Source organism: Poromitra crassiceps (assembly GCF_964638095.1).
Source record: "Poromitra crassiceps genome assembly, chromosome: 14".
In the NCBI taxonomy this organism is placed as follows: domain Eukaryota; kingdom Metazoa; phylum Chordata; class Actinopteri; order Beryciformes; family Melamphaidae; genus Poromitra; species Poromitra crassiceps.
This window is the reverse complement of record NC_139633.1, coordinates 6,755,503-6,779,775: the sequence shown is the minus strand read 5'-3', so window position 1 is coordinate 6,779,775 and position 24,273 is coordinate 6,755,503. Positions and strand designations below refer to the sequence as shown.

At 44.6% G+C, this 24,273-nt stretch overlaps 1 protein-coding gene across 3 annotated transcripts in view; it reads left to right on the top strand.

Annotated features, from left to right (window-relative positions):
* Window positions 1-24,273, top strand: part of slc30a6 (solute carrier family 30 member 6) — a gene marked incomplete at its 5' end in the record, with an annotated part of 89,939 nt that overhangs the window by 6,131 nt on the left and 59,535 nt on the right. For all 3 annotated transcript variants that reach the window (XM_083650458.1, XM_083650460.1, XM_083650459.1), the window contains one exon: window positions 7,258-7,342. In XM_083650458.1, coding sequence (XP_083506584.1) covers window positions 7,258-7,342 — 85 coding nt within the window. The remainder of the gene's footprint in view (window positions 1-7,257; window positions 7,343-24,273) is intronic.

The following is a 24,273-nucleotide window of genomic DNA, read 5'->3' as shown; positions in this document are numbered from 1 at the left end:
CGGTTCAATTGTATTTGAGAGAAGGCAGAAATCTCTATGGCTGATATCTTCAAAACGCAGACTACTAACACAAAACAATCTAAACTAATAAATAGCACTATAGGTGAGAGGAAAAATATGTATTTTTGATTTTAGGGTGAGCTGTCCCTTTAACAACCTTAATCTCAACACTGTTACATGGAATTATAAAGAAAACACTGCAGACATTATAATGGACTTAAAAGCATCACTTGTGTGTGTGTGTAATGTGTGTGCATGCATTAGGGCTGTGAATCTTCACTGGCCTCATGATTCCATTCGATTACGATTCAGAGGGCTACGATTCGATTTGATTACGATTAACGATGCATCTCGATGCATCTTCAATCGATGCATCACTTTTTTTCCCCAATACATGATTTATTTTTTCTCTCTTTTTTCTCACTGTGTGGCTACTTTTAAAATAAAAGTGCATTTGGAATTGCATTGTATTATGATCCAAATAAACAACTGCATGTACTTCCATTATATTTTATTCGATTATTATTTTTTTATTTTTTAATAATCGATTTTTGACATTTGTGAATCGATGCAGAATCGTGCACGTCCGCATCGCGATGCATCTTATAATCGATTATTTTTGACACCCCTAGCGTGCGTCAGGGTTATTGTGCTATAATCCACTCTGACCATACACCATGGTGTGTGTGTGTGTGCGCGTGTGCGAGTGTGTGTCTTGGAGGATTGGATTGCGCGGTGTTGTACATGGGGGCTTAGGGAGCAAACAGAGTTGAAGCTGGTGAAAGTTGAGATGTGCCTCCTCAATGCCTTGTCACCCTCCGCTCATTCCTCTTGTTTCCATCTTGTCGTGACATCGGCCCGCGGAGCGTCAAGGTTCTGTGTTCTGATGCGCTCGTGTTTCATCTACGACTTGGAGCGATCTGAAGTGGCTGATATTGTCATGTAGGGATGTCACAATATATCGTCCCACAATATATCGCGATATCAAAACGTGACAATATGTATCGTTGAGATGAAATCTCATATCGCGAGAAAAAGAAGCTGAACACGGTGGCGCTGATCTGCATCTGATTGCATGCTCGCTCTCCTTTTCATTGCTTTGTTTGAACAGACGAGGGACGTTACAGACACGGAGGATGAAAATGGTGAAATTACTCAAATTAGCGTGGAGGATGCCCCCTCAACTTACAAATCAATCGCAACAAAATATTGTTATAATATCGTATCGTATCATTATCGTGAACCCAACATCGTGTATCGTATCGTATCGTGAACTGAGTGTATCGTGACACCCCTATTGTCATGTATGAGTTGTAGTGATCAGGGGCATCTGAAGTGGCTGATATTGTAGCTGATATTTTGTGCGGATGAAAGCCTGTAGCTTCAAAGTCATATTGTACAATAATGTGCATATTTTGTATCTGTTTGTTCCAATATTTAATTGAAGCTTATATTGAGTCAGTGTGAAATGTTCACACTCACTTTTCAAATTGAAAAATCTAGATGTCTTGTGCATCATTTTCTACACATCTACCTGTAATTCATCTTTGGTGTTTTTGGAAGTTTTGTGATGGACATTTGAAATGAAAATCCTTGAAGCGCTAGTGCTTGCAACAACTCGGGTATCACGGTTTAAAAATGCAATATGTTAACCTTTAGCATTATATTATTATAGCATTACAATTTCTAAAAATGAGTAGACCTATGTTATATATTTTAATTGTGCACTTACATTATCCCAAATGTTTAAAAAAATTATCAAACTCAGAGCAATTCATAATTTTATTCAAAAGACGCGGACCGTGTCAGGTGAGTCGCTTGTCGATGATGTCATCACAGAGCGCCAGCTGTTATTCGGATCTCCGGTCAATTCATGGACTTGAAAACCTAGGTATTCCTAGGATGGCGAAATAGGGATGAATTGACGATGGTTATCAGAAGATAACGATAACGCCGGCAGAGCAGCACATGGCGTAGCATTGTCATTGAGCAGCGGAGCAGCAATGAGCAGCAGCACTCCTGGAGCTAAAAACGTGAGCAGCACTCATGTAATAACAATACCACTGAAGCTAGCAGTGCTATGCTAGGATGAATAGTGGGGCATTTTAGGTAACCCTTAACCCTTGGCACAGAGAAGCCCAAGAGAGTGATCCTCAACATCATTATTCTCTGGTTAGATAGATAGATATATAGATACAGTAGATATATAGAGTAGATAGATAGATACAGTAGATAGATAGATGGATAGATAGATACAGTAGATAGATAGATGGATACAGTAAATCAGGGCTCTTCAATTGGCGGCCTACAAGCCCCGTGTGGCCCGCGCGCTGGAATTGCATTTTTTTTTTTTTTTACAGTGCACCTGAACGCAACATGCAAGATACCCGCTGAATACGTGTCCAAATGTTCATGTCATTCTGGCCAATATGGCACTTCTGTTATAACATTTCAGTCTGGAATATGGAATATCTTTCAATCATCTTTATGACTAAAAGGCTAAAAGTAATCTCATGTGTAAGAAATTACTGTTCTACATTGAAGTAAACATTTAAATAATTAACTCGGTTTTGGTTGGTTTGGTTTTATTGTAGGGATGCACGATATGGATTTTTTCAACCGATACGATAACCAATAAATATCTGCTTCTCCTGGCCGATAACCGATACGATAACCGATAATTATTATAATGAAGAAATAGATATAATAATTTATCTGTCCGATAATTATCGTGCATCCCTATTTTCTTGAGCTTCAAGAGTGCATTTTATGTTCTTGTGTGACCCTCAACAGGCTTTGAGAATGCCCAGCCACTTACTGATACTGTTGATTAAATTAACCCACTCATATTCTCGTTTATTTCAAGAAAAACATTTTGACTAGTGGAAATTCTAATTAACTGGTAACTTTTAAATCTAGCAGCCATATTGGCAGGTGGTCAAAAAAGTTAATTTCAAGCCCTGCAGGGAGAGCAGGTGGTGAGAAAAGGATCAAATATTGGTGGTTAAGACTGAAGTGGTTAAGACAGTATATATATATTGACACAGCTACTACAGTGAATGCTGAGAAATTAGATATTCCTCTAAATCTGCCTTAAAAACGGGCTTAAAAGCGTCCAAAATGTTTCGCCGGCACGCTTTGCGTGCCCGCAAGCAGCTCCCTTGTGGTGCCCCCGCCTAAGATATTGTCATTTTGTTCTGGGAACCATTTCTACTACGTTTCTACCAAGGAGCTGCTGGCTGCTACTGTCGGCTGAGCCCAGAGCCGTTCTGCTCCCGTGCGCAGCTCTGTTGCGCAGCTGCTACGGCAACATCACATGGACAAAAGTGTTGCGCTTAAAGAGACAGACGCCGGTAAAAATGAAAATAACAATTTTCGACTTTCAATAATAAAAGTCGATCTTGATAATAAAAACAATTATTCATGTACAGTAAGCAGTGACATGAGGGTCGGACTGTGCAAAACTGCCCCCCCAAAATATATGTGTATATATAATAAAATTAAAATCAAAAGGGGCAGGGGAACATTTTCGGAATCGCGATATTATCTAATCGACAATTGGCCCAAACCTACTGCTGGCCAGGGCAGGGCAGGGCCGGCAATGCCACAAATGGACTTGGGGGGGCAGCAGAGCATCAGGAACCACCGCCCCGCTCCCCTCTAGGGCAGCGCTGTGTGTGTGTGTGTGTGCGAGGAGGGGGTTGGGGATGTTTTGGACCAAGCACCGTCCTTCTGTTTGCACACAGACACATGCACACATATACACACACACACACACACACACACACACACACACACACACACACACACACACAGTCAGTGCGGGTCTCCCCTGTCTGTCCCTGGCTCATGCTGTCACACACGCCCTGCTGCTGTCATAACACGGCGCACCACAGTAATTGTAGATTTCACAGCACTCGGCGCTCCCCTCCCCTCCATGTCATGTGACTCCAACACCAAGTGACAGGCCAGGACACACACACGCGCACGCACTCGCACACACGCACACACATGCACGCACACACACAGGCACGCGCACGCACGCACACACACACACACACACACACGTGCACACACACACACACATTACCAGTATTGCGATATATTGTGATTTATTACCTTTTTTCCTCTGGAAATTATGGCCCTAAAGGAAAACTTTTGTCAACGTCTGTTTTATCTAAGATCAAGTTTCCAGTCTGTTCATCTCACTTCAATTATTTTTTAAAGCAGCAAAAATGTCAAGTAGACAGACATAAATGTTGCGTGCACCTGACAATTTATATAATAACATATCACAATACATGCGATATATTGCCACACAAAATATGGCGATACTCTATATGCTCTATGATATGCTGTATCGAAGACCCCCACCACCCCTAGTGTGTGTTGATGCAGCGAGGGGGGGGGGGGCTTGTGTTGTGCTCTCTCTCGTCTGTGACCTTCCCCTGAGCTGCTCAATAGAGAGCCGCAGGAACGAGTCCGGAAATCATCGATGCTAACACTCCTGGTTCTTCACTGTTTTCGTCTATGGGATTTTTGAATGGGTTTTTTGCGCGATGCTTCTAATAAGGTCTCTGGGCAACGCAAGCCTAATCAAACGCGAACCAGTGTTTCGTTTAGTAATAGCATCTTCACACATGAGAACCACTTTTATGAGTTTTGAAGCTTTTACGTGCTGTTAAACGGGCGGCTAGCTAGCAAATGGCTAAATGAGACTACACTGTTGAGTCGACAGGGATATATACGTCAATAACGTCACCACTTCAAAGGACGAACACGGAAATTCTCTTTCCCTCACCTGGTTCAGCCCGGGGTAATCAGTGCACAGCAGCGCACACATCAACACAGTCCAGGTTGAGTGCTGACGTGACGTGGAAGCCTATGCGACAGTGTGTAGTTCTGGATTAGCTTAGCTCGAGCATTTTACTTCTAGGGCTCGTATTTACGCTTCAAAACTCATGAAAGTGGTCCTCATGTGTGAAGATTATCCTACTGAACACTGGTTCGCGTTTGATTAAGCTTGCATTGCCCAGAGACCTTATTAGAAGCATTGCGCCAAAAACCCATTCAAAAATCCCATAGACGAAAACAGTGAAGAACCAGGAAGTCTGGGACTTCCGCGTTCCGACTACAAAAATACGTCATCCCTGCGGCTCTCTATTCATCCACACTGTAGTCCACTCTGTTATCCACACTGTAGTCCACTCTGTCATCCACACTGTAGTCCAATCTGTCATCCACACTGTAGTCCAATCTGTCATCCACACTGCAGTCCACTCTGTCATCCACACTGTAGTCCACTCTGTCATCCACACTGTAGTCCACTCTGTTATCCACACTGTAGTCCACTCTGTCATCCACACTGCAGTCCACTCTGTCATCCACACTGTAGTCCACTCTGTTATCCACACTGTAGTCCACTCTGTCATCCACACTGTAGTCCACTCTGTCATCCACACTGTAGTCCAATCTGTCATCCACACTGTAGTCCACTCTGCAGCCGGTTCAGCTCACAAAAAACGTTAGTTAATCGAATCGCAATCCCAGTATGGCCGAGTGCAACATCCACATTGCAGGGGCCTGCAATGACTGGATAAAGGTAATTGTCACAACATACAGTAGCATTGAATTAAGCATTGTGATGCTACAGAGACGCCCCGGCCTACAAACCAAGGGAACATGCTTGTTTGGTACAGACCCCAGTAAAAATAAAAATAAATACTTATTTTTTCAGTGAAAATGAAATACAGAAATTACTAGGGCTGGGACGGATCAGAGAACCCACGGTTCGGATCGCCTGGTGGATTTTGAGCCACGGAACACGGATTTTTCGGATCAGCAAAAAAAAAAAAAAAAATCTTTGATTTTTTCTCTCAAAATTAGATTTTCGATTTCGATTCGATTTTTTTAAATACTGTTATACTTCTCTAACCATTTGTTGCCCTGCACAGCTCAAAAAATATTTTTTTCTCATAACTGACACAAATTATGCTTTTACTCTGAAGACAGAACAACCCAACTTCCTGTTTTAGCGTGGCGCTAAACGTTAACGTTTAGCGCTAACGTTGCAGCTATTTAACTGTTACGACCCGGCCTAGGGGAACCGGACCATACCATGAAATGAGCCCCATCCTCCCCAGATCTCAAAATCAGCCACAGAACAAGTTGTTTGGATATGAAAAGTAACAATGAATTTATTGTCAAACATTAAACAAAACAGAGGGTTGCAAATGACAAGAGCAAAATAACCTAAAACTGGAGGTTGGCTTCAGAGTAGGCCAAAGCCCAAAAAGTACTACCTAAAGGATTAAAGCTTACCTAACAAAATAAGAAGAAGAAACCAAAATACATCATCTTACCTCCCTAACTACTAAAACAGGAGAAAAAGGGGGTTAAACATAAATGGCGGCCTACTCCTGCAGCTCCAGTGGTAAATAATATGCTAAATCTCCATTGTGGCTGGTTGAGGTCTGGGAAGTCTGGGTTGTGGCCCTGCGCGCACCAGCCTCTGCTTGTTGGGTCTCTTATGAAGGCTGGGCCTTCCCACCTCCAACCAATCACCGCTCCTGATTACACAGACACTTCACACATACACACCTGGAACCCATGCACACAATCACTCAGACAATCAGGGGAGGGAAACAAGCAAACAAGCAATTCATGAAAAATCAACCCAACATAAATCCAAAATGTGACAGCAGTCGTAACATTAACGTTAAGCTACTCGGTGGCCCCACATGTTGTTTTGTTGTTATGTGTCCTAAAGCGACGGACGCTTGGTTGAAATGTTGGCGAAATGCATTCAGCTGCTTGTCGGCTCGTACTTGCGCTCGCCACGATGATGCCTGTCTGTGTCTGGCTGTCCGCGGGCCACGGACGTTCCGAACCGTGGGGGGCTGAGCCGCACGAGTCACGGAGTATCTGTGATCCGTGCCAGCCCTAGAAATGACCATTCTCACTGAAATCCTATCACAATCGTATTATCTGTCATTATAATCGCAATATGATCTTTTTGGCATATTGTGTAATGTGCAGTTCTAGCTGGTGATTATTTCACACACACACACACACACACACACACACACACACACACACACACACACACACACACACACACACACACACACACACACACACACACACACTTGAATGCTTTCATGCAGTCTAATCAGTTATTGTTTTGTAATTGTTTGTGTGTGTGTGGGTGTGCGTGTGTGTGCGTGTGCGTTTCCGTCTGTGTGTGTGTGGTTTTAGTCGTGGAGGATCCTCCTGTTCGGGGCGCTCAACCTGCTGTGTACCGGCTGTCTGCTGATGTGGTGCAGCTCAACTAACAGCATGGGTGAGCACGCACACACACACACACACACACACACACACACACACACACACGCATGCATGCGCGCGCGCACACACACACACACACACAAGCATGCATGCATGCGCGTGCACACACACACAGACAAGCACGCACGCACACACGCGCGTGCGCGCGCGCGCGCGCGCGCGCGCGCACACACACACACACACACACATACCATGGCTTTGCTGTGTACGCCCATCAGCCTTGAGACTTGCATGTGATTATCATGTGATGAGTTGTTGCGTTGTAAACGTGGTTAGTAAGTTCAGTTGATTTCATATGGACGTCACAGAGCATTGGAGATGTAACATACATGTATGCACAACAACCACATACACAGTGTTAAGTGTTCATAGCAGAACACTAATTTTCAACACCTGTCCACAGACGGCTTTTACATTCAAATACAACCCAGAGGACATACCCAAAGAGAAACATAATCAAATATAAAACCACATGAGTAAAGACATACATACAAATATATTGACAAGGAGGTCACTAGATGCTGGAGACTTTTTTAGGGCAAAGTCATAACTTTTCATTCATTGCCAGATATCTTGACCAAAACATGGAAGAGATCTTCTTTTAGGGCTGCTCCTCCATGTTTTAGTGTCGCTGTCAATTCATGCATTCATAGTTGTCACAACATTTTCACAGCAGGTATTCAAGGATGTACACACAATACAGTACACACCATGTACACACAATGTACACACGATGTACACACAATACAGACATAATACACAGAGTACCACCAGAGGTCTACAAGGGTATTAAGTGTGAGAACACAGTTGTTTCTCTTTTAGCCATGACTTAATACCCCTGTTAAAAACATTAACATCGTGTTGTGTTTTCAGCTCAGTAGGTAGACGGTTCCATAGTTTTGCTCCTTTCACAGAGAAAACTGATTGTCTCCGTTTGTAGAAGCCCGTGTGTTAATTCTACTGCTCTGCTTGTGTCTTACAACGTAATCATTAAGAGAGGAAGGAGCGTGGCCATGCAGACATTTAAAAATAAGCTTTAGGTTTGAATAGTGTAGTGCTGGGAGGAGGTGATGCCTAGCAGACAGCTAGCCACCTAGCGGCTAGCCACCTGTCACTCAAAGCGACCATGCCCTTAATTATGCATAACTTCCAGGCTGTAGTGTAATCATGTAATCATCAAAATAGATATATCATAATAATTTATGATATATCTATTTTTAGATTATTTTTGGGGGCATTGTTGCCTTCATTTGATAGGACAGTAGGCAGAGGTGGAGAGAGAGAGGATGACATGCGGCAAAGGACCACGGGTGGGATTTGAACCCGGGTCGGCCATCTTTGTGTTACGCGCTCTACCAGGTGAGCCACCAGGACCCCCCACACCTGTATTTCTGCTGTCAAGTTGGGTATTTTACCATGGGAGTCTGCAGTGTTTCCCCTACCATTCTACAGGCCTGGCGGGCCCGCCAGGCCAACGGCGCCCCTGCCAGGCCAGAAAAAGAATGGCAAAAAATTGAGGGACGGGGGGGGGGGGGGGGGGATCCTGCTCTCCCCAAAATTTCAATAAACCTTTATGGCATATTATTACCATACAACAAGGTGCTGTTGTTGACAGTGTTGGTAGTAATAGAAGATGCCAAATCATTCAAAACAATACGCATTTTGCTTTTAGGAGTATTGTGCCAGCGTGCAGCGCTGTTCCAAAATAGTCAACGTGTGTCGTTGCCTGGGAAACGCACATCCCATAATACAACTGTTCGCATCGCATCCCATAATAGTATGATGATACTCGGGATGCCATTGCGAACATAGATGCGAACAGGTTAGCTAAAAGTTTAGCGTCGCCAGCGAGGGCCCCCGCCGTTGCGGTCGGGGGTACGTTTTGATTCCTCAAGTGGCCATTGGAGGAGCTGCAGTTTGTGGCACTTCCGCGCTGGGCTCACTTTCCAGCCCCGGAGGCTGCCTGCCGCCTGGCGTCCCCGCAGACCGGAGCTGCAGTCAGACAGCAGCTCATGGTGTTTATGCTCTCTGCCACCAACATGCAATCCTCTCAGGGACTCATCGGTCAGAAAAACGCTGAAAAACAAGCAACCTTATCCGCGCTAACCGTCTGCCTGCAAATACTGCAACACAAGACACACACAGACGCACACGCACACACACACACACACACACAGACGCACACGCACACAGACGCGCACACACACACACACAGACGCACACGCACACAGACGCACACAGACGCGCACACACACACACACACACACAGACGCACACGCACACAGACGCACACACACACACACACAGACGCACACGCACACAGACGCGCACACACACAGACGCGCACACGCACACACACACTGAGCAGCGGTGGCGTCGGGTGTCGTGCAGACAGGAAGCGGAGGACAGAGGTATTGTACCAGCGAGGGAAGGCGACACCACCGTCGATACTCGGCCCCCCGATGAGAACAACAGGAGCAGACAGCGGCCCGGTCTCAATACTGTCAGCCCCATTCCTCACACACACTGCCTCCTCCCTTCAAGCGGCAGCGTGCCACTGACTTTCGGTGGGCTGGTTTAGGGCCAGTGGCTCTCAATGTGGGGTCCTTGACGGGGCATTCCAAGGGGGTGCTCAGCAAAAATAGGAATTGTTCAACTTCACCATGACAGTATTTCTATTTCTAAAAAGTTAACTCAAATAGAGAATGTAGGATAGTTATTCTGATAGTTTGTGTGTGTTATGTCTCTATCTACAATACAGACAGTCATACATACAGTATCTGACAATGTGAATATTCTCAGATGTGGGTGTGATAGACAAATGGGGGTCTGCGTCTGTGTCCCTGATGTGGACCAAGTTAGGGTCCTTGATATGACAAAGGTTAAGAATCACTGGATTAGGTCAGTGGTCTCAACTTGGGGTTCAGGGGATAACTTTGGAGGGGTCGCCAGATGATTTCTTTGGGATAGGAATATATATATACAGTATATATATATATATACCGTATATAGATATAAATATAAATATATATATATATATATATATATATATATATATATATATATATACACACACACACACACACACACATTTATTTATTTATTTATTTATTTATTTATTTATTTATTTATTTATTTATACATTTATTTATTTATATATTTTTCAATTTCACTTTGAGCAATACACAAACAAAACAGGAAAAAATATATTTCTACCATAAAAAATTACTATAATGTCTTTCTTTTCTGTTTTCTCCAATTTGGGGGTCTTTTTTATTGTGTATTACTGGATAGTTTTCAGCCTCTACACCTCATAATAAATCAAATGAAACATTTCAGTGGCGAAAAGTATTTTTGCTCACACTGTAAGCATACACAAGTGTGTGTGTGTGTGGGTATTGCCTTGATTTCAGGGGTTATTTATTTATTTATTTACTTATTTATTTTTTTGCATATCCAATACGAATTGGATATATTCTGAAAAGCAAAAAAGCCCACATGGAACCTGACCTTGGCAGATCAGATTTAAACCACGTTCGTAGATGGTTTGAAATGTGATTCGCAATCTGTGCAAATGCAGCTCCGTCTGACCGCTCAGATGATCGCATTTCAACTGTATATCGTTTATGTTTTATTTTTGGGGTCAGTCCTCCTCACACGGCTCATATTGAACGTCACATGTTGTGACAAAAACAGCAGCGGACGACAACAAAAACATGGTTTCCTGCCTCCTCTCAGGTCTGGACCGCAGGTGTACACATCAAACTGTATCCTGTAAGAAGGATGCCCTAGTCCAGTGGTTCTCACATGTTTTCACATGAAGGACCCCTAAACTGACAAAGATTAGACCACGGACCCCCATTTGATAGGATTTTGTCCCACGGTCCCCCATATGATAATAAGATTGATGCTTTTAGATGTTTTATTACAGAAAGTGTATAAAACCCATGACCAAAATAGTCATTGTGTTAGTTATGAATGGAATTATAGCTGAAATAAATTACCCCCCTTTTGGCTGGGGACCCCGTGGAACCCCCTCAAGGACCCCTGGGGGTCCCCGGACCCCCATTTTAGAACCACTAGTTCTAGGGTCCTGTCTGTGAGTGAGCAGAGATTGTATTCGGCCACAGCTATGCCATTTTACATGCGATCATGCTGAATCTTTCAGGAATGTAGTGTAAAGACCTAACGAAGCCGCATTTTTGAATTAGGTCATTAGGGCCGACTAAATGGGCAAAAATGGCTAATTATTGGCTAAAATGAGTGAACACAGGTTCAGCACCATGGAGAGCTCCATTCGTTAGCTACTGATGGAGCTCACCTGAGTGGAGCACACCCACATCTGTGAATATTTTTATTGTTAGATATCAATTTGAGCCCAGAATGATCTATATTGTAGGTAGAGAGATAAACCACTAGGTAACTAACTGGTGAAACTATGAGCCTAGTCTTTTTCCATCCTATTTTCGTCTAAATTCTCCAATTGCGTTAACTCCTTGTAAATGAAATAATGGTGACGTTTAACATTTCATCAATTTGCTGGGACCCACCCAAGGACCTCTGGGTGGTCCCCCAACCCCACTTTGAGAATCACTGGTCTAAACACACAAATCTGGTCTGATCCCCTGTACTGTACGTTAGAATGTGAGTTGGTACTCTTGAAACCCCATATAGCCATATATCCTTGTGTGTGTATATACGTGTGTGTTTCTCTGTCTGTGTGTGTGTGTGTGTGTGTGTGTGTGTGTGTGTACACACACTCACCAAGGACTTTATTAGGAACACCACGCTAATCCTGTATCCACTTTCAGCTCGGTGTCACCCGGCTACCAAAGTGATTTGGTAAAGTGCATTCTGGGATGCTTTTCTGCTCTACTGAAGCCTTTCTGTCAATTCTCCTCTGACCTGCTTTTTTTGTTTTTTTTTGTTTTCCCCTCCGCACGATTCTGTGTAGGGCTGCAACTAACGATTATTTTCATCATCGATTCATCTGGCGATTATTTTCTCGATTAATCGATTCGTTGTTTGGTCTATTAAATGTCACAGAATGGTGAAAACATGTGGATCAGTGTTTCTCCAAGCCCAAGATGACGTCCTCAAATGTCTTGTTTTGTCCACAACCCAAAAACCCAAAGACTTTCAGTTTACAGTCATAGAGGTGTAAAGAAACCAGAAAAGATTCACATTTATTTAAGAAGCTGGATTTGGAGAATTTATTTTCCTAAAAAAAAATACCCAAATGGATTAATTGGTTCTCAAAATAGTTGATGATTAATTGAATAGTTGACAACTAATTGATGAATCCATGAAACATTGTTAGAGACTGCTGTGTGAGAAAATGCCAGATCAGCAGGTTCAGAAAGACTCCAACCAGCATCAAAGTCACTGAGATCACATTTCCCCCTATTCTGAAGTTTGATGTGGCATCACACAACTGTTGCGGCGCCATCTTGAGGACCAATTTGAAATGACAAGATACCCTGCGCAATTGGAAGTGGAGTGGAACACTAGTGTGAAACTATTGATAATATATAAAAAACGACACGTCACATCGCTGATTGTGCAACATTATGAGTGAGAGCAGAAGTAGCTGAAGACTTTGATGTATAATGTATGCATGTAGTGTTAAAGTCCCTGGAAACCAAAATCCACAAAAACCTTCTAACTATTAAATTTAGGGTCTTATGTGAGTAATTGTGTGCCTCAGAATTTAGTAGGATACATTTCTTTCAACCCAAAGCCCCAAAATCGCCACTTGTCTACAAGGTCTGGATTTCCACTTCCTCATTGAAGAGAGCGGTGCGCGCGGTGCTAAACTGAATGATCTTATCACGTCATAAGATTTGGCCAATCACAGCGCTCGCTCAGTGTCCGTCTGTCTCCCTCCCGCCAGAGCCGTACCACCCACTCTGTGTGCCTGTGTATGCTGCCTGCTCTCTCTCTCTCTCTCTCTCTCTCTCACACTGTCACACGCACGCACGCACGCGCGCACACACACACACACACACACACACACACACACACACACCATCTCTCTTTCCTTTCTATCTCTCTCCGTTTCCCTCCCCCTCTCTCTCTCTCTTGGAGGAGCTGCAGTCCTGGCTGCACGCACACACACGGGACACGCCCACACAGTCCGCGGGAGAAAAGAGAGTCTAAAATCGAATTGATTCTCATGACTTTTGTCATGACTGTCAAACCTAAATTTATATACTTTGCGACGTTCATCATCGTGCAAATTTGGCTGGTGGCTTATTAACATAGGTTCCTGTGATGTGATGAACTCAAAATGCTAAATAATAAAAAGATATTTCTGGTTTCCAGGGACTTTAAAGTTTTAAAATGTGTAAATTTAGTGAGAAGCACATTCTGTAAAGTCTGATGAAGTGAATTGTGACTTCACACACCTCTAGCCTGCCTCCATAGGATCCCATTATAAAGGTTGACAAAAGTACAGTATATATACTGTGATTTCTCAAAAAGTACAAAAGATACCAAAAAGTTAAAATAAGAGCAATAAAGTACTAATAAGTAAGTGTTCACCCGCTTAAAGTTTGAATGGACTTTCTAGTACAAATGATGAAAGAGTAGTTTGAGTTCAGAGGACATGGTTTGAATAGGGACCGATCCACTTTTTTTCAGTTCTGATCCGATCCGTTTCCGATACCGATATTATTCCGATACCATAGCTATTTTTTCTTGACTATACAGTACAGACAAAAATTTGTCCAATTGAAGAAAAAATGAAAGAAAAATACAACTTGCAAAAAACAAAATGAAGAAAAATATACAAGGCAAATGAGGATACTTCAAATCAGCACTATTTAGGCATTGCTGCTTTAAATAAGGGCCCTCTGCCTGTAGCTGGCTCCTACTAAGATACATTACTTAGTGTTTTGTAATCAATTCTTTCATAACATTAGCTGTTAGGTACCTGGTTGATAATATTCCACAATAACAATTGGGTCATTAGATATTTCCAAAACAATTTCAATTGATTCGTGAAAATTAATAAATTTACATTTATTTGCCAAGATATCTCTTGTGTGTTTTTATTTTTACCGAAGTGTTTTGTGCAAATGAGTACAACCACGACTGTGTCGCTATCGGTCGCTATGTATGTGAGGCTGCCATTAACGTGACCGCTATCTTCTGATGCTGACATCAGAGAGAGAGAGAGAGAGAGAGAGAGCTGTGATAACAGCCAGGGCAACACGGACAACTTCACAGTAATCTCTCTTTAGCCTTCGTGTTGTCTGCTGGCCTGGAAGTTTATTCTACTTCTGGAATGTACTCTCGAAACATCAAAAAGCAAAGACGGCAACGTATAATGTTTGCAAAGCTGTCATTCCGAGGAGTGGAAGCTCCGTTGCGTTGTCTGAAAGGCAGCAGCCAAAGAGACAGACAACACAAGCTGAAAGGAGACACTCGAGGAGTAATTCCAGATGCAGAGTAAACTTCCAGCAGTCAACACGAAGGCTAAATGGATTAGTGAGAAGTTGTCCGTGTATCTTCTACTATTTCATATCTCCACGCCACGGGCATATTGTTACCCACTTACGTTAGCCGAGTCGACTCAGCTGGGCTCTGTATCCAGCCACAGTGCTGCCTGGCTGCTACTAGCGACAGGTTAGCGATCTGCAAACTGTGGAATGGAATTTCTGGAGAGTGGAACGGAGGCGTGCCTCATGTTACTTGGGCTCATTCAGCGCGAGCCATGTAAAAAACTGGATCGGCAGCACGTCGAGAGAGAGAGAGAGAGAGAGAGAGAGAGAGAGAGAGAGAGAGAGAGAGAGAGAGAGAGAGAGAGAGAGAGAGAGAGAGAGAGAGAGAGAGAGAGAGAGAGAGAGAGAGAGAGAGAGAGAGAGAGAGAGAGAGAGAGAGGGAGAGGTTCCCTCAGTGTCTTTTGTCGCCAGTGGATTGATATTGAGTGATTGATTTCTGATTGGCTGTGGCTCTTCTGTCTTCCTCTGAAAGTCACTCTCACCGCTCTCTATTGACAGTGCTACCTTTTAGCCACGTAGCAGAATGTGTCATCCAGAGAGCCACACGCAGTGAGGCCACGACAAGAGAAGAAGCTCCACTTCCTGTATCACCAACTTTACAAGCGGCCAACAACGGGGTCAAGGGTCAGTAGGGCTGTCACTTTTTATTCGAAATTCGAATTTAACTTCGAATGTGGGGGAGGAAGGCATGTTCGAATGTATAATTGACCTGTTTTTTTTTTATTAACCAAAATTAACCAACTGCTGCTTGCTGGTAATGTTAATCCCATGTCAGAAAAAGTCTCCAGATTTGTCGCGTTAGTCTCTTCTGAGAAAGATTGTCTCCAGGGTCTGAAAATTTGTCTCAAGTTGGATGCAGCAAAAAAAATAATAATAACAAAAATAATAATAATAATTAATCAAAAAACTTCGAATATATTTGAACATTTTGCGGGCAATTAAAGGTCGTTCAAACTTTATTTTGGGAAAAAGTGACAGCCCTAAGGGTCAGAGTCTTACGGTGCAAAACACACCAGCAGCTGAAGTGACGCGGACGCGCCAGTTTCCTCTCGGGGCCCTTGTTGTGACCAACGCGGAGCAAAACACAATGCGTCTGGTGTGAATGACCAGGCTCCTGCTCGAGCTAAATGTACACGCGGCGGAGCTAGTGTGTTTGAGGCGTTAGGCTGTGTTCATCTGAACAGCAAAAACAAACAAACAGAGAAGCTGATCTTTGCCACATTTGTATTCAAATCAGATTTCTACAGATGCATCTCAGTCTGAGACTCGGGACACTGGGTTTTCAAACTGTCCTGTACTTCACTCGCAATGTAGTCTCCCTTCCGTCCGAGGAGTCTGGCGCCGCAGGTCTCCATAGTGGGATTGTGATGGGCGACGCTTAGCGGCAGTGCCCTTGGAAAATAGTTTCCAACAATCCAACTTGCCGTTTCCAGCGTGTAGCAACGAGCTAGCGTGTAGGTTTCTGCCGTTAGCTTGCTAGCTAGTTAGCGTTGTTGTTTTCACTGCGGCGGCAGGGCACTATTTACAGCGACACACAGGGAGGAGGGAGCGGAAGCCGCTCTGATTGACATGGTCGGAGCCAATGACAGAGCTTGTAATAAGCCGGGAGCGGACATCCGGCTGCCACCGAAACAGTCGCTCCAATGGGAGAGCAGAGTAGAGCAGGGGAGGGTTTATCCCAGTTATGGAGACCTGCGGCGCCAGACTCCTCGGACGGAAGGGAGAGGAGGCTGGCCAGCGGGACTACTCGCAATGCAACGCAGCATCACCCAAACAAAATGGAGAAGCAGGAAGTAGGCGGTCACTTTGCCTCTCTATACAATTTAAAGGTCCCATTCCGTGCAAAAGCTGTTTTTACTTCTAAATGCATATATACTGCTGTCATCCCTCCCTGTAATGAGTGCTCAGAACCTCAGAACTGCCAGAGTTGGATTTGTCCCTATCGATCTCTCTCCTGCTGTCTCCTTCAAGCCACGCCCCCTTACACTCTGTTCTCCCAGACGGTTTCGTGTTGCTAACGTTAGTTGTGGACACAACCTAGCGTGCTGGTCCACAGACGCTAATCTGATTGACCGCTGGGAGCCTGGGGCGGGCTCTCCCCCAGCGGCCAATGGGAACTGTTAGTTCTGAATATATTATAGAAACAGACCATTCCTGGGAAGCAACGAGATGAGGAAGTGAGAACTCCGTCAGAATGAACGGGGTTGCTATATTTTCGACAAATTAATCCAGAATCATGTTTTATGGACCAGAGACACGTTTTTAAGAGGTTACAGCTGCACAAATTGGGACCTTTAACATTTCTATCACGACAGCACAGGCGTGTTTTGAAGCCTCAGCATCACTGGCAAATCACTTTGTTCTGTTCCATATAGAGAATGTTAATGTAGTAGTAGGTCATATGTTCTGTAGCATGTTCAGCATCATGTATCTGAAGATGAGCTGCTGACCTGCCAGACTCTCTCTCTCTATCTAGCTTGTGCTTTGTTTGTCGGAGTTTTAATTTCTGACCTCAGAATGAGTCAGTCGTCTCTCAAGGCCTTTACACATCAAGAGCGACGCCATTGAATGTGAGGGAAATTTAGAATAATTCACAGGCCCATGTTTCGCCGAAATATATGCACACCAAACGCCATGTGATTTTGCATGGAGACTTCCTGTACCGAGTCACTGCGCACAGGAACTGGAAACCACGGCCGTTTTTGGACCTACTTCAGGATGTTTGACTCTCCAGAGAGAGAGAGCCAGTTGACGCAGAGCAGAGGCTAGCCGTTTTTCTCTCAGGTCAAATAATATCAGAAGTAATACGTGAAATAAATCCAGTTTGAACACAGTGCCCCCCTGTGCACGTTAGGTTAAGTTTATTATCATTTGGGATAATGGCGCTAATATAGCGTTTTATTACGGAAGAGTGAAAGACTTGGTGTCATTTCATAATTGATTTCCCTCTGAATCAAGTTTGTAGGTGCGCCCCTTGAGTGGGACCCCACGCACAACATTCCTTACAAGCACATAAGCACCCGATATGGACGGTATCAGCACATTATTGTCGATATGTTTTATTGGTTGTTTTTTCTTTCCTTTCCTGTGTCTGAGCTTGTTCGTTTGTTTTGTTTGTATTTTGTTAAAATTGAAATTGAAAAAAAAAAAAGTTTGTAGGTGTGACTTGCGTCCTAGGGCCTATGGTTATCAACACGCCCAAATACGACAAATATAACCACCCTAAGTAGCTGCTTATCTATTTGTCAAAGCATCGCAGTATTTGTTACCTATACACGTCATTTTGACCGGAAAAATATCGACCACAATTTCGCTCTGTGAAATGTCACCGTCGATATATGCACGGTTGCATTGACTGGACATGGGTTCGAAAAATATTATTGACGTGCGAATAAATCACACGAAATAAATGGCTTTTGGTTGTGTCAAGGCCTTAACAGTCCAGAAACCTTGTGAAAAACAGACTTCTTGGTCGTGTGTTGTGTTGACGCTTTAGATTTGACGTTTGATGCGTCTTGACTCCGTTTGAGTGTGTTTGGCCGCTGGAAGCTGTCGGAGTGTTTTGACAGTGTGTACATCCAACGCCTGCAGTGACCTCTGCTGCCTCTGGTGTCAATGAAGCGTAACGCACATAGAACCCTGCTCCGTGCTGAAGATATGGCCTCAGTGCATTCAGAGACACACACACACACACACACACACACACACACACACACAGGCTTGTCCCTGTTAAACCCCCCCGTTTGCAAATCTAATTCCATGTTCCAGAGCAATGGGCACACTTACGCAATCAAGGCCACATAGAGTATCTACATACGTGTCCACACACACACACACACACACACACACACACACACACACACACACACACACACACACAATCTGACCTCATTAGCTCATGACTAAGGGATTTACAGAAGTGTACATACTACACACATACATGTACACACACAAACACACACACACACACACACACTGCAATCTGGCTCCATGTTCTCTTGACTTAACGGTCTCTTACACACGCGCGCACACACACACACACACACACACACACACACACACGTGTGAGCGTATAGACTCATGCCTGGCTGCTTGTGGCTGTAGGCTTGGTTGACCTCTTTGACCCTGAAGCTCATGGCTGAAGTTCAGAGTTGAAAGAGATAACGGGGCTCTGCTGCTTATCCTCACTCACTGCTCCTCATCTCACTTCCTGTGTGTGAGCATGTGTGTGCAAAAAGACTAGTAACGTAGGACCAGGTGTGTGTGTGTGTGTGTGTGTGTGTGTGTGTGTGTGTGTGGCTTTTTACCCAGTCGACTAACTCACTACACACTTCATACAGTATATCTATAGATGCAGTGTGCAGGCCACAGAGCTAGATCATGTAGAGCAGGCTGTGTCGTGGAGTCTACTGTAGATTAGCGATGTAACCACATTTCACAATGTGATACGGTATCTTCCCAAAATATCATGGAATAATATATCACAGTATTATTAAGCCATTAACCCCCCCCCCCCCCCTGTCCTTAAAATATTGCTTTATTAAATTCACACTTGAACTCAGTGATTCTACTGTAGCTGCTGGGCTGTCTCTGTGTGTTGTCACTACTGCTGCTGTTTATCAATGCATTGCTTCTGTGTGGCAATACACACAACCAATCACAGCGCGCGTGTGTGTGTGCGTGTGTGTGTGTATGTGTGTGTGTGTGTGTGTGTTACCTTGTTTTGTGTATACTGGTTACTGGAGTATTATATGTGATGGTGCTTATCAAGGTTAGCGCCGTGTGTGTGTGTGTACGTGTGTGTGTGTGTGTGTGTGCGTGTGTGTGTGTGTGTGTGTGTGTAAGTGCTGTTTAAGCAGAGTCGTGGCCCGTCTTGTTCCACTGGTGCTGAAACACAATCTGATGATGATTCTACAGAACTGTGTGTGTGTGTGTGTGTGTGTGTGTGTGTGTGTGTGTGTGTGTGTGTGTGTCCTGTATCAAATTGTGCAGTGGACAACTGGATCAGCTTTCAGCTTTTTACAAAGCAAGACATCAGCTCTTTGTCTCAGCGGACCTAACACACACACACACACACACACACACACACACACACACACACACACACACACACACACACACACACACACACACACACACACACACAGCAGCTCTTTAAGCATCTCTGTCTCTCTTTCGTCCTCTTTACCACCCCGACACACACACACAAACAATCAGCTCTGTTTCACCTAAACCCACCTCTCTCTCTCTCTCTCTCTCTCCCCCCAACACACACACCTGCTCTGTCATTCACCTTAACTCACCTCTGACTCCTCTCACTGACCTCTCTCTCCCTCTCTCTCTGCTCTCCCTCTCTCTCTCTCTCTCCCTCCATCTCTCTCTCTCGCTCCCTCTCTCTCCCCCTCTCTCTGTTTCGCTCTCTCTCTGTTTTCCTCTCTCTCTCTCCCTCCATCTCTCTCTCTCTCTTTCCCTCTCTCTCTCTCTCCCTCCATCTCTCTCTCTCTCCCCCTTCATCTCTCTCTGTCCTTGTCTCTCCTTCTCCCATCTCCCCTCCTCTCATTCCTGCTGATGTATGGACTGTCCTATTTTGTATGTGTGGGTGAGGAGGGCCACTTTCTCTCTTTTTAAGTGTGTGTGTGTGCGTGTGCGTGTGTGTATGTGTGTGTGTGTGTGTGTGTGCCCTCATTACCACCACTGATGTGCCCTTGAGCAAGGCCCTTATCCCCAACTCTCAATAACTGTCAAACAGTTTGACAGTTATTGAGAGTTGATTTGAGTTAATGAGTTATTCATTTGAGTTAGTGTGGACCAGTGATGTCACTGGTCCACACTTTAACACTCAATAACTGTCAAATTAAATGACAGACTTCAAAACCGTTCACAGTTTTCTGATATACTACTGATGTTCTAATGATACAAAGCTGGTTGAAAATGGGTGGAGTGTTCCTTTAAGGAAATGTCTATCTAATCAATGCTGACACTGTATTCTAATAGATAAAGGAGTGATGAGAATACAGTAGATGCTTTGAAATCCTTAGTTCTAGCGCTGCAGTGTTCTAAGCAGACAGTTTGGCATGCAGCAGATGATAGAACGCTCATCCATGAGAGATCAAGAGACTTGAGACTTGACTTGGACTTGCAAAAAATGACATCCCTGGCGTGTGGGTCAGCAGCACATGCGTGTGAACCAGCGTGTGGGTCAGCAGCACATGCGTGTGAACCAGCGTGTGGGTCAGCAGCACATGCGTGTGAACCAGCGTGTGGGCCAGCAGCACATGCGTGTCAACCAGCGTGTGGGTCAGCAGCACATGCGTGTGAACCAGCGTGTGGGTCAGCAGCACATGCGTGTGAACCAGCGTGTGGGTCAGCAGCACATGCGTGTGAACCAGCGTGTGGGTCAGCAGCACATGCGTGTGAACCAGCGTGTGGGTCAGCAGCACATGCGTGTGAACCAGCGTGTGGGTCAGCAGCACATGCGTGTGAACCAGCGTGTGGGTCAGCAGCACATGCGTGTGAACCAGCGTGTGGGCCAGCAGCACATGCGTGTCAACCAGCGTGTGGGTCAGCAGCACATGCGTGTGAACCAGCGTGTGGGTCAGCAGCACATGCGTGTGAACCAGCGTGTGGGTCAGCAGCACATGCGTGTGAACCAGCGTGTGGGTCAGCAGCACATGCGTGTGAACCAGCGTGTGGGTCAGCAGCACATGCGTGTGAACCAGCGTGTGGGCCAGCAGCACATGCGTGTGAACCAGCGTGTGGGTCAGCAGCACATGCGTGTGAACCAGCGTGTGGGTCAGCAGCACATGCGTGTGAACCAGCGTGTGGGTCAGCAGCACATGCGTGTGAACCAGCGTGTGGGCCAGCGACACATGCGTGTGAATTTGACCGGCACAGAATGGGACATGTGACACCGACCGGCCGGTCAGCTGAAAACCGGCCGATTGCGCTCACCTGCCGATCGATCGGCCATCTTTAATCCTTTGTTTTGGATTGAAGCTGATTAGAGGTGTGAGACCAGAGAGCTGGTTTAGTCTTACCAGCCTGTGTTTGTGTAGGCTGTCTGTGTCCATGTGTGTGTGTGTGTGTGTGTGTGTGTGTGTGTGTGTGTGTGTGTGTGTGTGTCTCCAGCTGCCTTCGTCCCATAGCAGCGCTGAGAAACCAGGTCAAGTGTCTGTTCTGCAGACGAAGAAATCTGTGTGTGTGTGTGTGTGTGTGTGTGTGTGTGTTAGGGTGTAGATATCTGTATGATTATTACGTTTTGATAGAAGTAGGGAAATGTCTGTCTGTTTGTTTGTTTGTTTGTGTGTGTGTGTGTGTGTGTCTGTGTGTGTGTGTGTGTGTGTGTGTGTGTGTGTGTGTGTGTGTGTTAGGGTGTGTTAGGGTGTAGATATCTGTATGATTATTAATGAATATTAATATTAATATTATTGCCAAATAAACTAATAAAATAAAATAAATAAACATCAAAATGTTATCCATGGACAAGGAGTTTATAGCCTATAGGTCTGGAGCCCAGAGACCATCGAAGCCATGCCCACTCTACAGTTGTGGGTTTGGCTGTATTGAGTAGATGAGGAAATTAAGTCTTTTTTAATCCGCCATTCGAAAAAAAAATCATCTCGCACAGAAAACCTTGCACACTGGTCCGATGCGTTTTATTATTATGTTCGTCGTTCTATTCGCAATGCGAAACAAATAGTCCTCTCCTGTATCCACGTTACAACGTGACTGACAGATAGCAGCAGGCAGCGGTGATGTGGACTGCAGCTGGTCGGGGAAGAGGGGCCGGTGACTGCGGTGGGGTGAAGCGAGCCGCTCAGACTGGAGTGGACTCCAACCTACCCTGCCCCTCCGCGGTTTATTTTCCACTTCCATGTGTGACAAACTGCAATCGAGGCCGATCACGTGGAAATCGGCCATTTCCGGTCACGTGCCGATCGATCGGTGCATCCCTAGTGGTTTCCAAACTTTTTGTGCCCAAGGCACACCAATGGCATGAGAAAATCTCAAGGCACACCTATATAGCCTAAGTCTGTCGGTGCAAAAATAGCCTCTATTACTCTTATCACTCTAAATGCTTTTTTATTTACTAATTTCAAATAAAATTTGACCAAATATATTACTCTCAGAATTAATTTGAAACTTTGCAAAATTACTACATCAAAGCAGCAACACACCCACTTTTTGTATATTTTAAACTTGTAGGCTATATTTGCAATTGCAATAATGCAAAATCCCAAGGCACACCTGGACTTGTCCTAAGGCACACCAGTGTGCCTAGGCACACCATTTGGGAACCACTGGCCTACATTATGGCGTTGTTATAACACAGAGAGACATTCAGTTAATCTGGTGTTATTCTTCCAACACAGAAACATTCAGTTAATATGGTGGTCTTTTAACACCAGAGAGCCACATTTCAAAAGGTGTCCTTCAATCCCACAGTGACTGTTAAGGGTGTTACTAAACCTTGAATTTGTGAATGTGATCAACCTTGTGGACATTCTGTTTTTTATCCATTAGGTATCGTATCTGTATCGAGTATTGTATCAGTATCGAGTATCGTGATACTAAACTTGGTATCGAAGTCAAAATTTTTGCTATCGTGACAACCCTACAATAGAAGGAGTGTGGACAAGAGATGCAAATGAAGAGATCCCTAAAAAACGGTCTAATGTAGACGTAGCCAGAGAGAAAGTATTGGTGTGTAGTCATGTTTTTTGGCTTTGTGTCGGCCCAGTGTTTGTGTGCATATCCATCAGTTTGTTTGTTTGCATGTTTATCCAGCAATGGTTGAGTGCATCTGTGATCTGAGCTGTGTGTGTGTGTGTGTGTGTGTGTGTGTGTGTGTGTGTGTGTGTGTGTGTGTGTGTGTGTGTGTGTGTGTGTGTGTGTGTGTGTGTGTGTGCGTGTGCGTGTGCGTGCGTGTGTCTGTGTTGTCCCTAGGCCCTCGGTGTTCCAGTGTGTCAGAACACAGCTGGTGAAGCAGTCAGTCCCACAGGGCCTTTAGTGCAGGGAACTCACACAGTGTGTGTGTGTGCGCGTGTACAGGGTCAGCTCCTCTTACTCTCCACACAGCAACCACATCTGCTTTTGCTCTCAATATCTTATCTACACCGTCACATACTGTACGTGTATACACACACATACACACTCTCACACACACACTCGCACATGCACACACACACACACTCGCACACACGCGCGCACACACACACACACACACACACACACACACACACACAACCTATAATAAAATATATGTGCTGCGTTGAATCACTCACCACACACTTACTAGTAGGGCTGGGTATTGGCAAGGACCTCACGATACGATACGTATCACGATATATGGGTCACGATAATACTGTACATAATTTACTGAAAATAAAAAAATAGACCTGAAAATACGACTCGCTGTGTA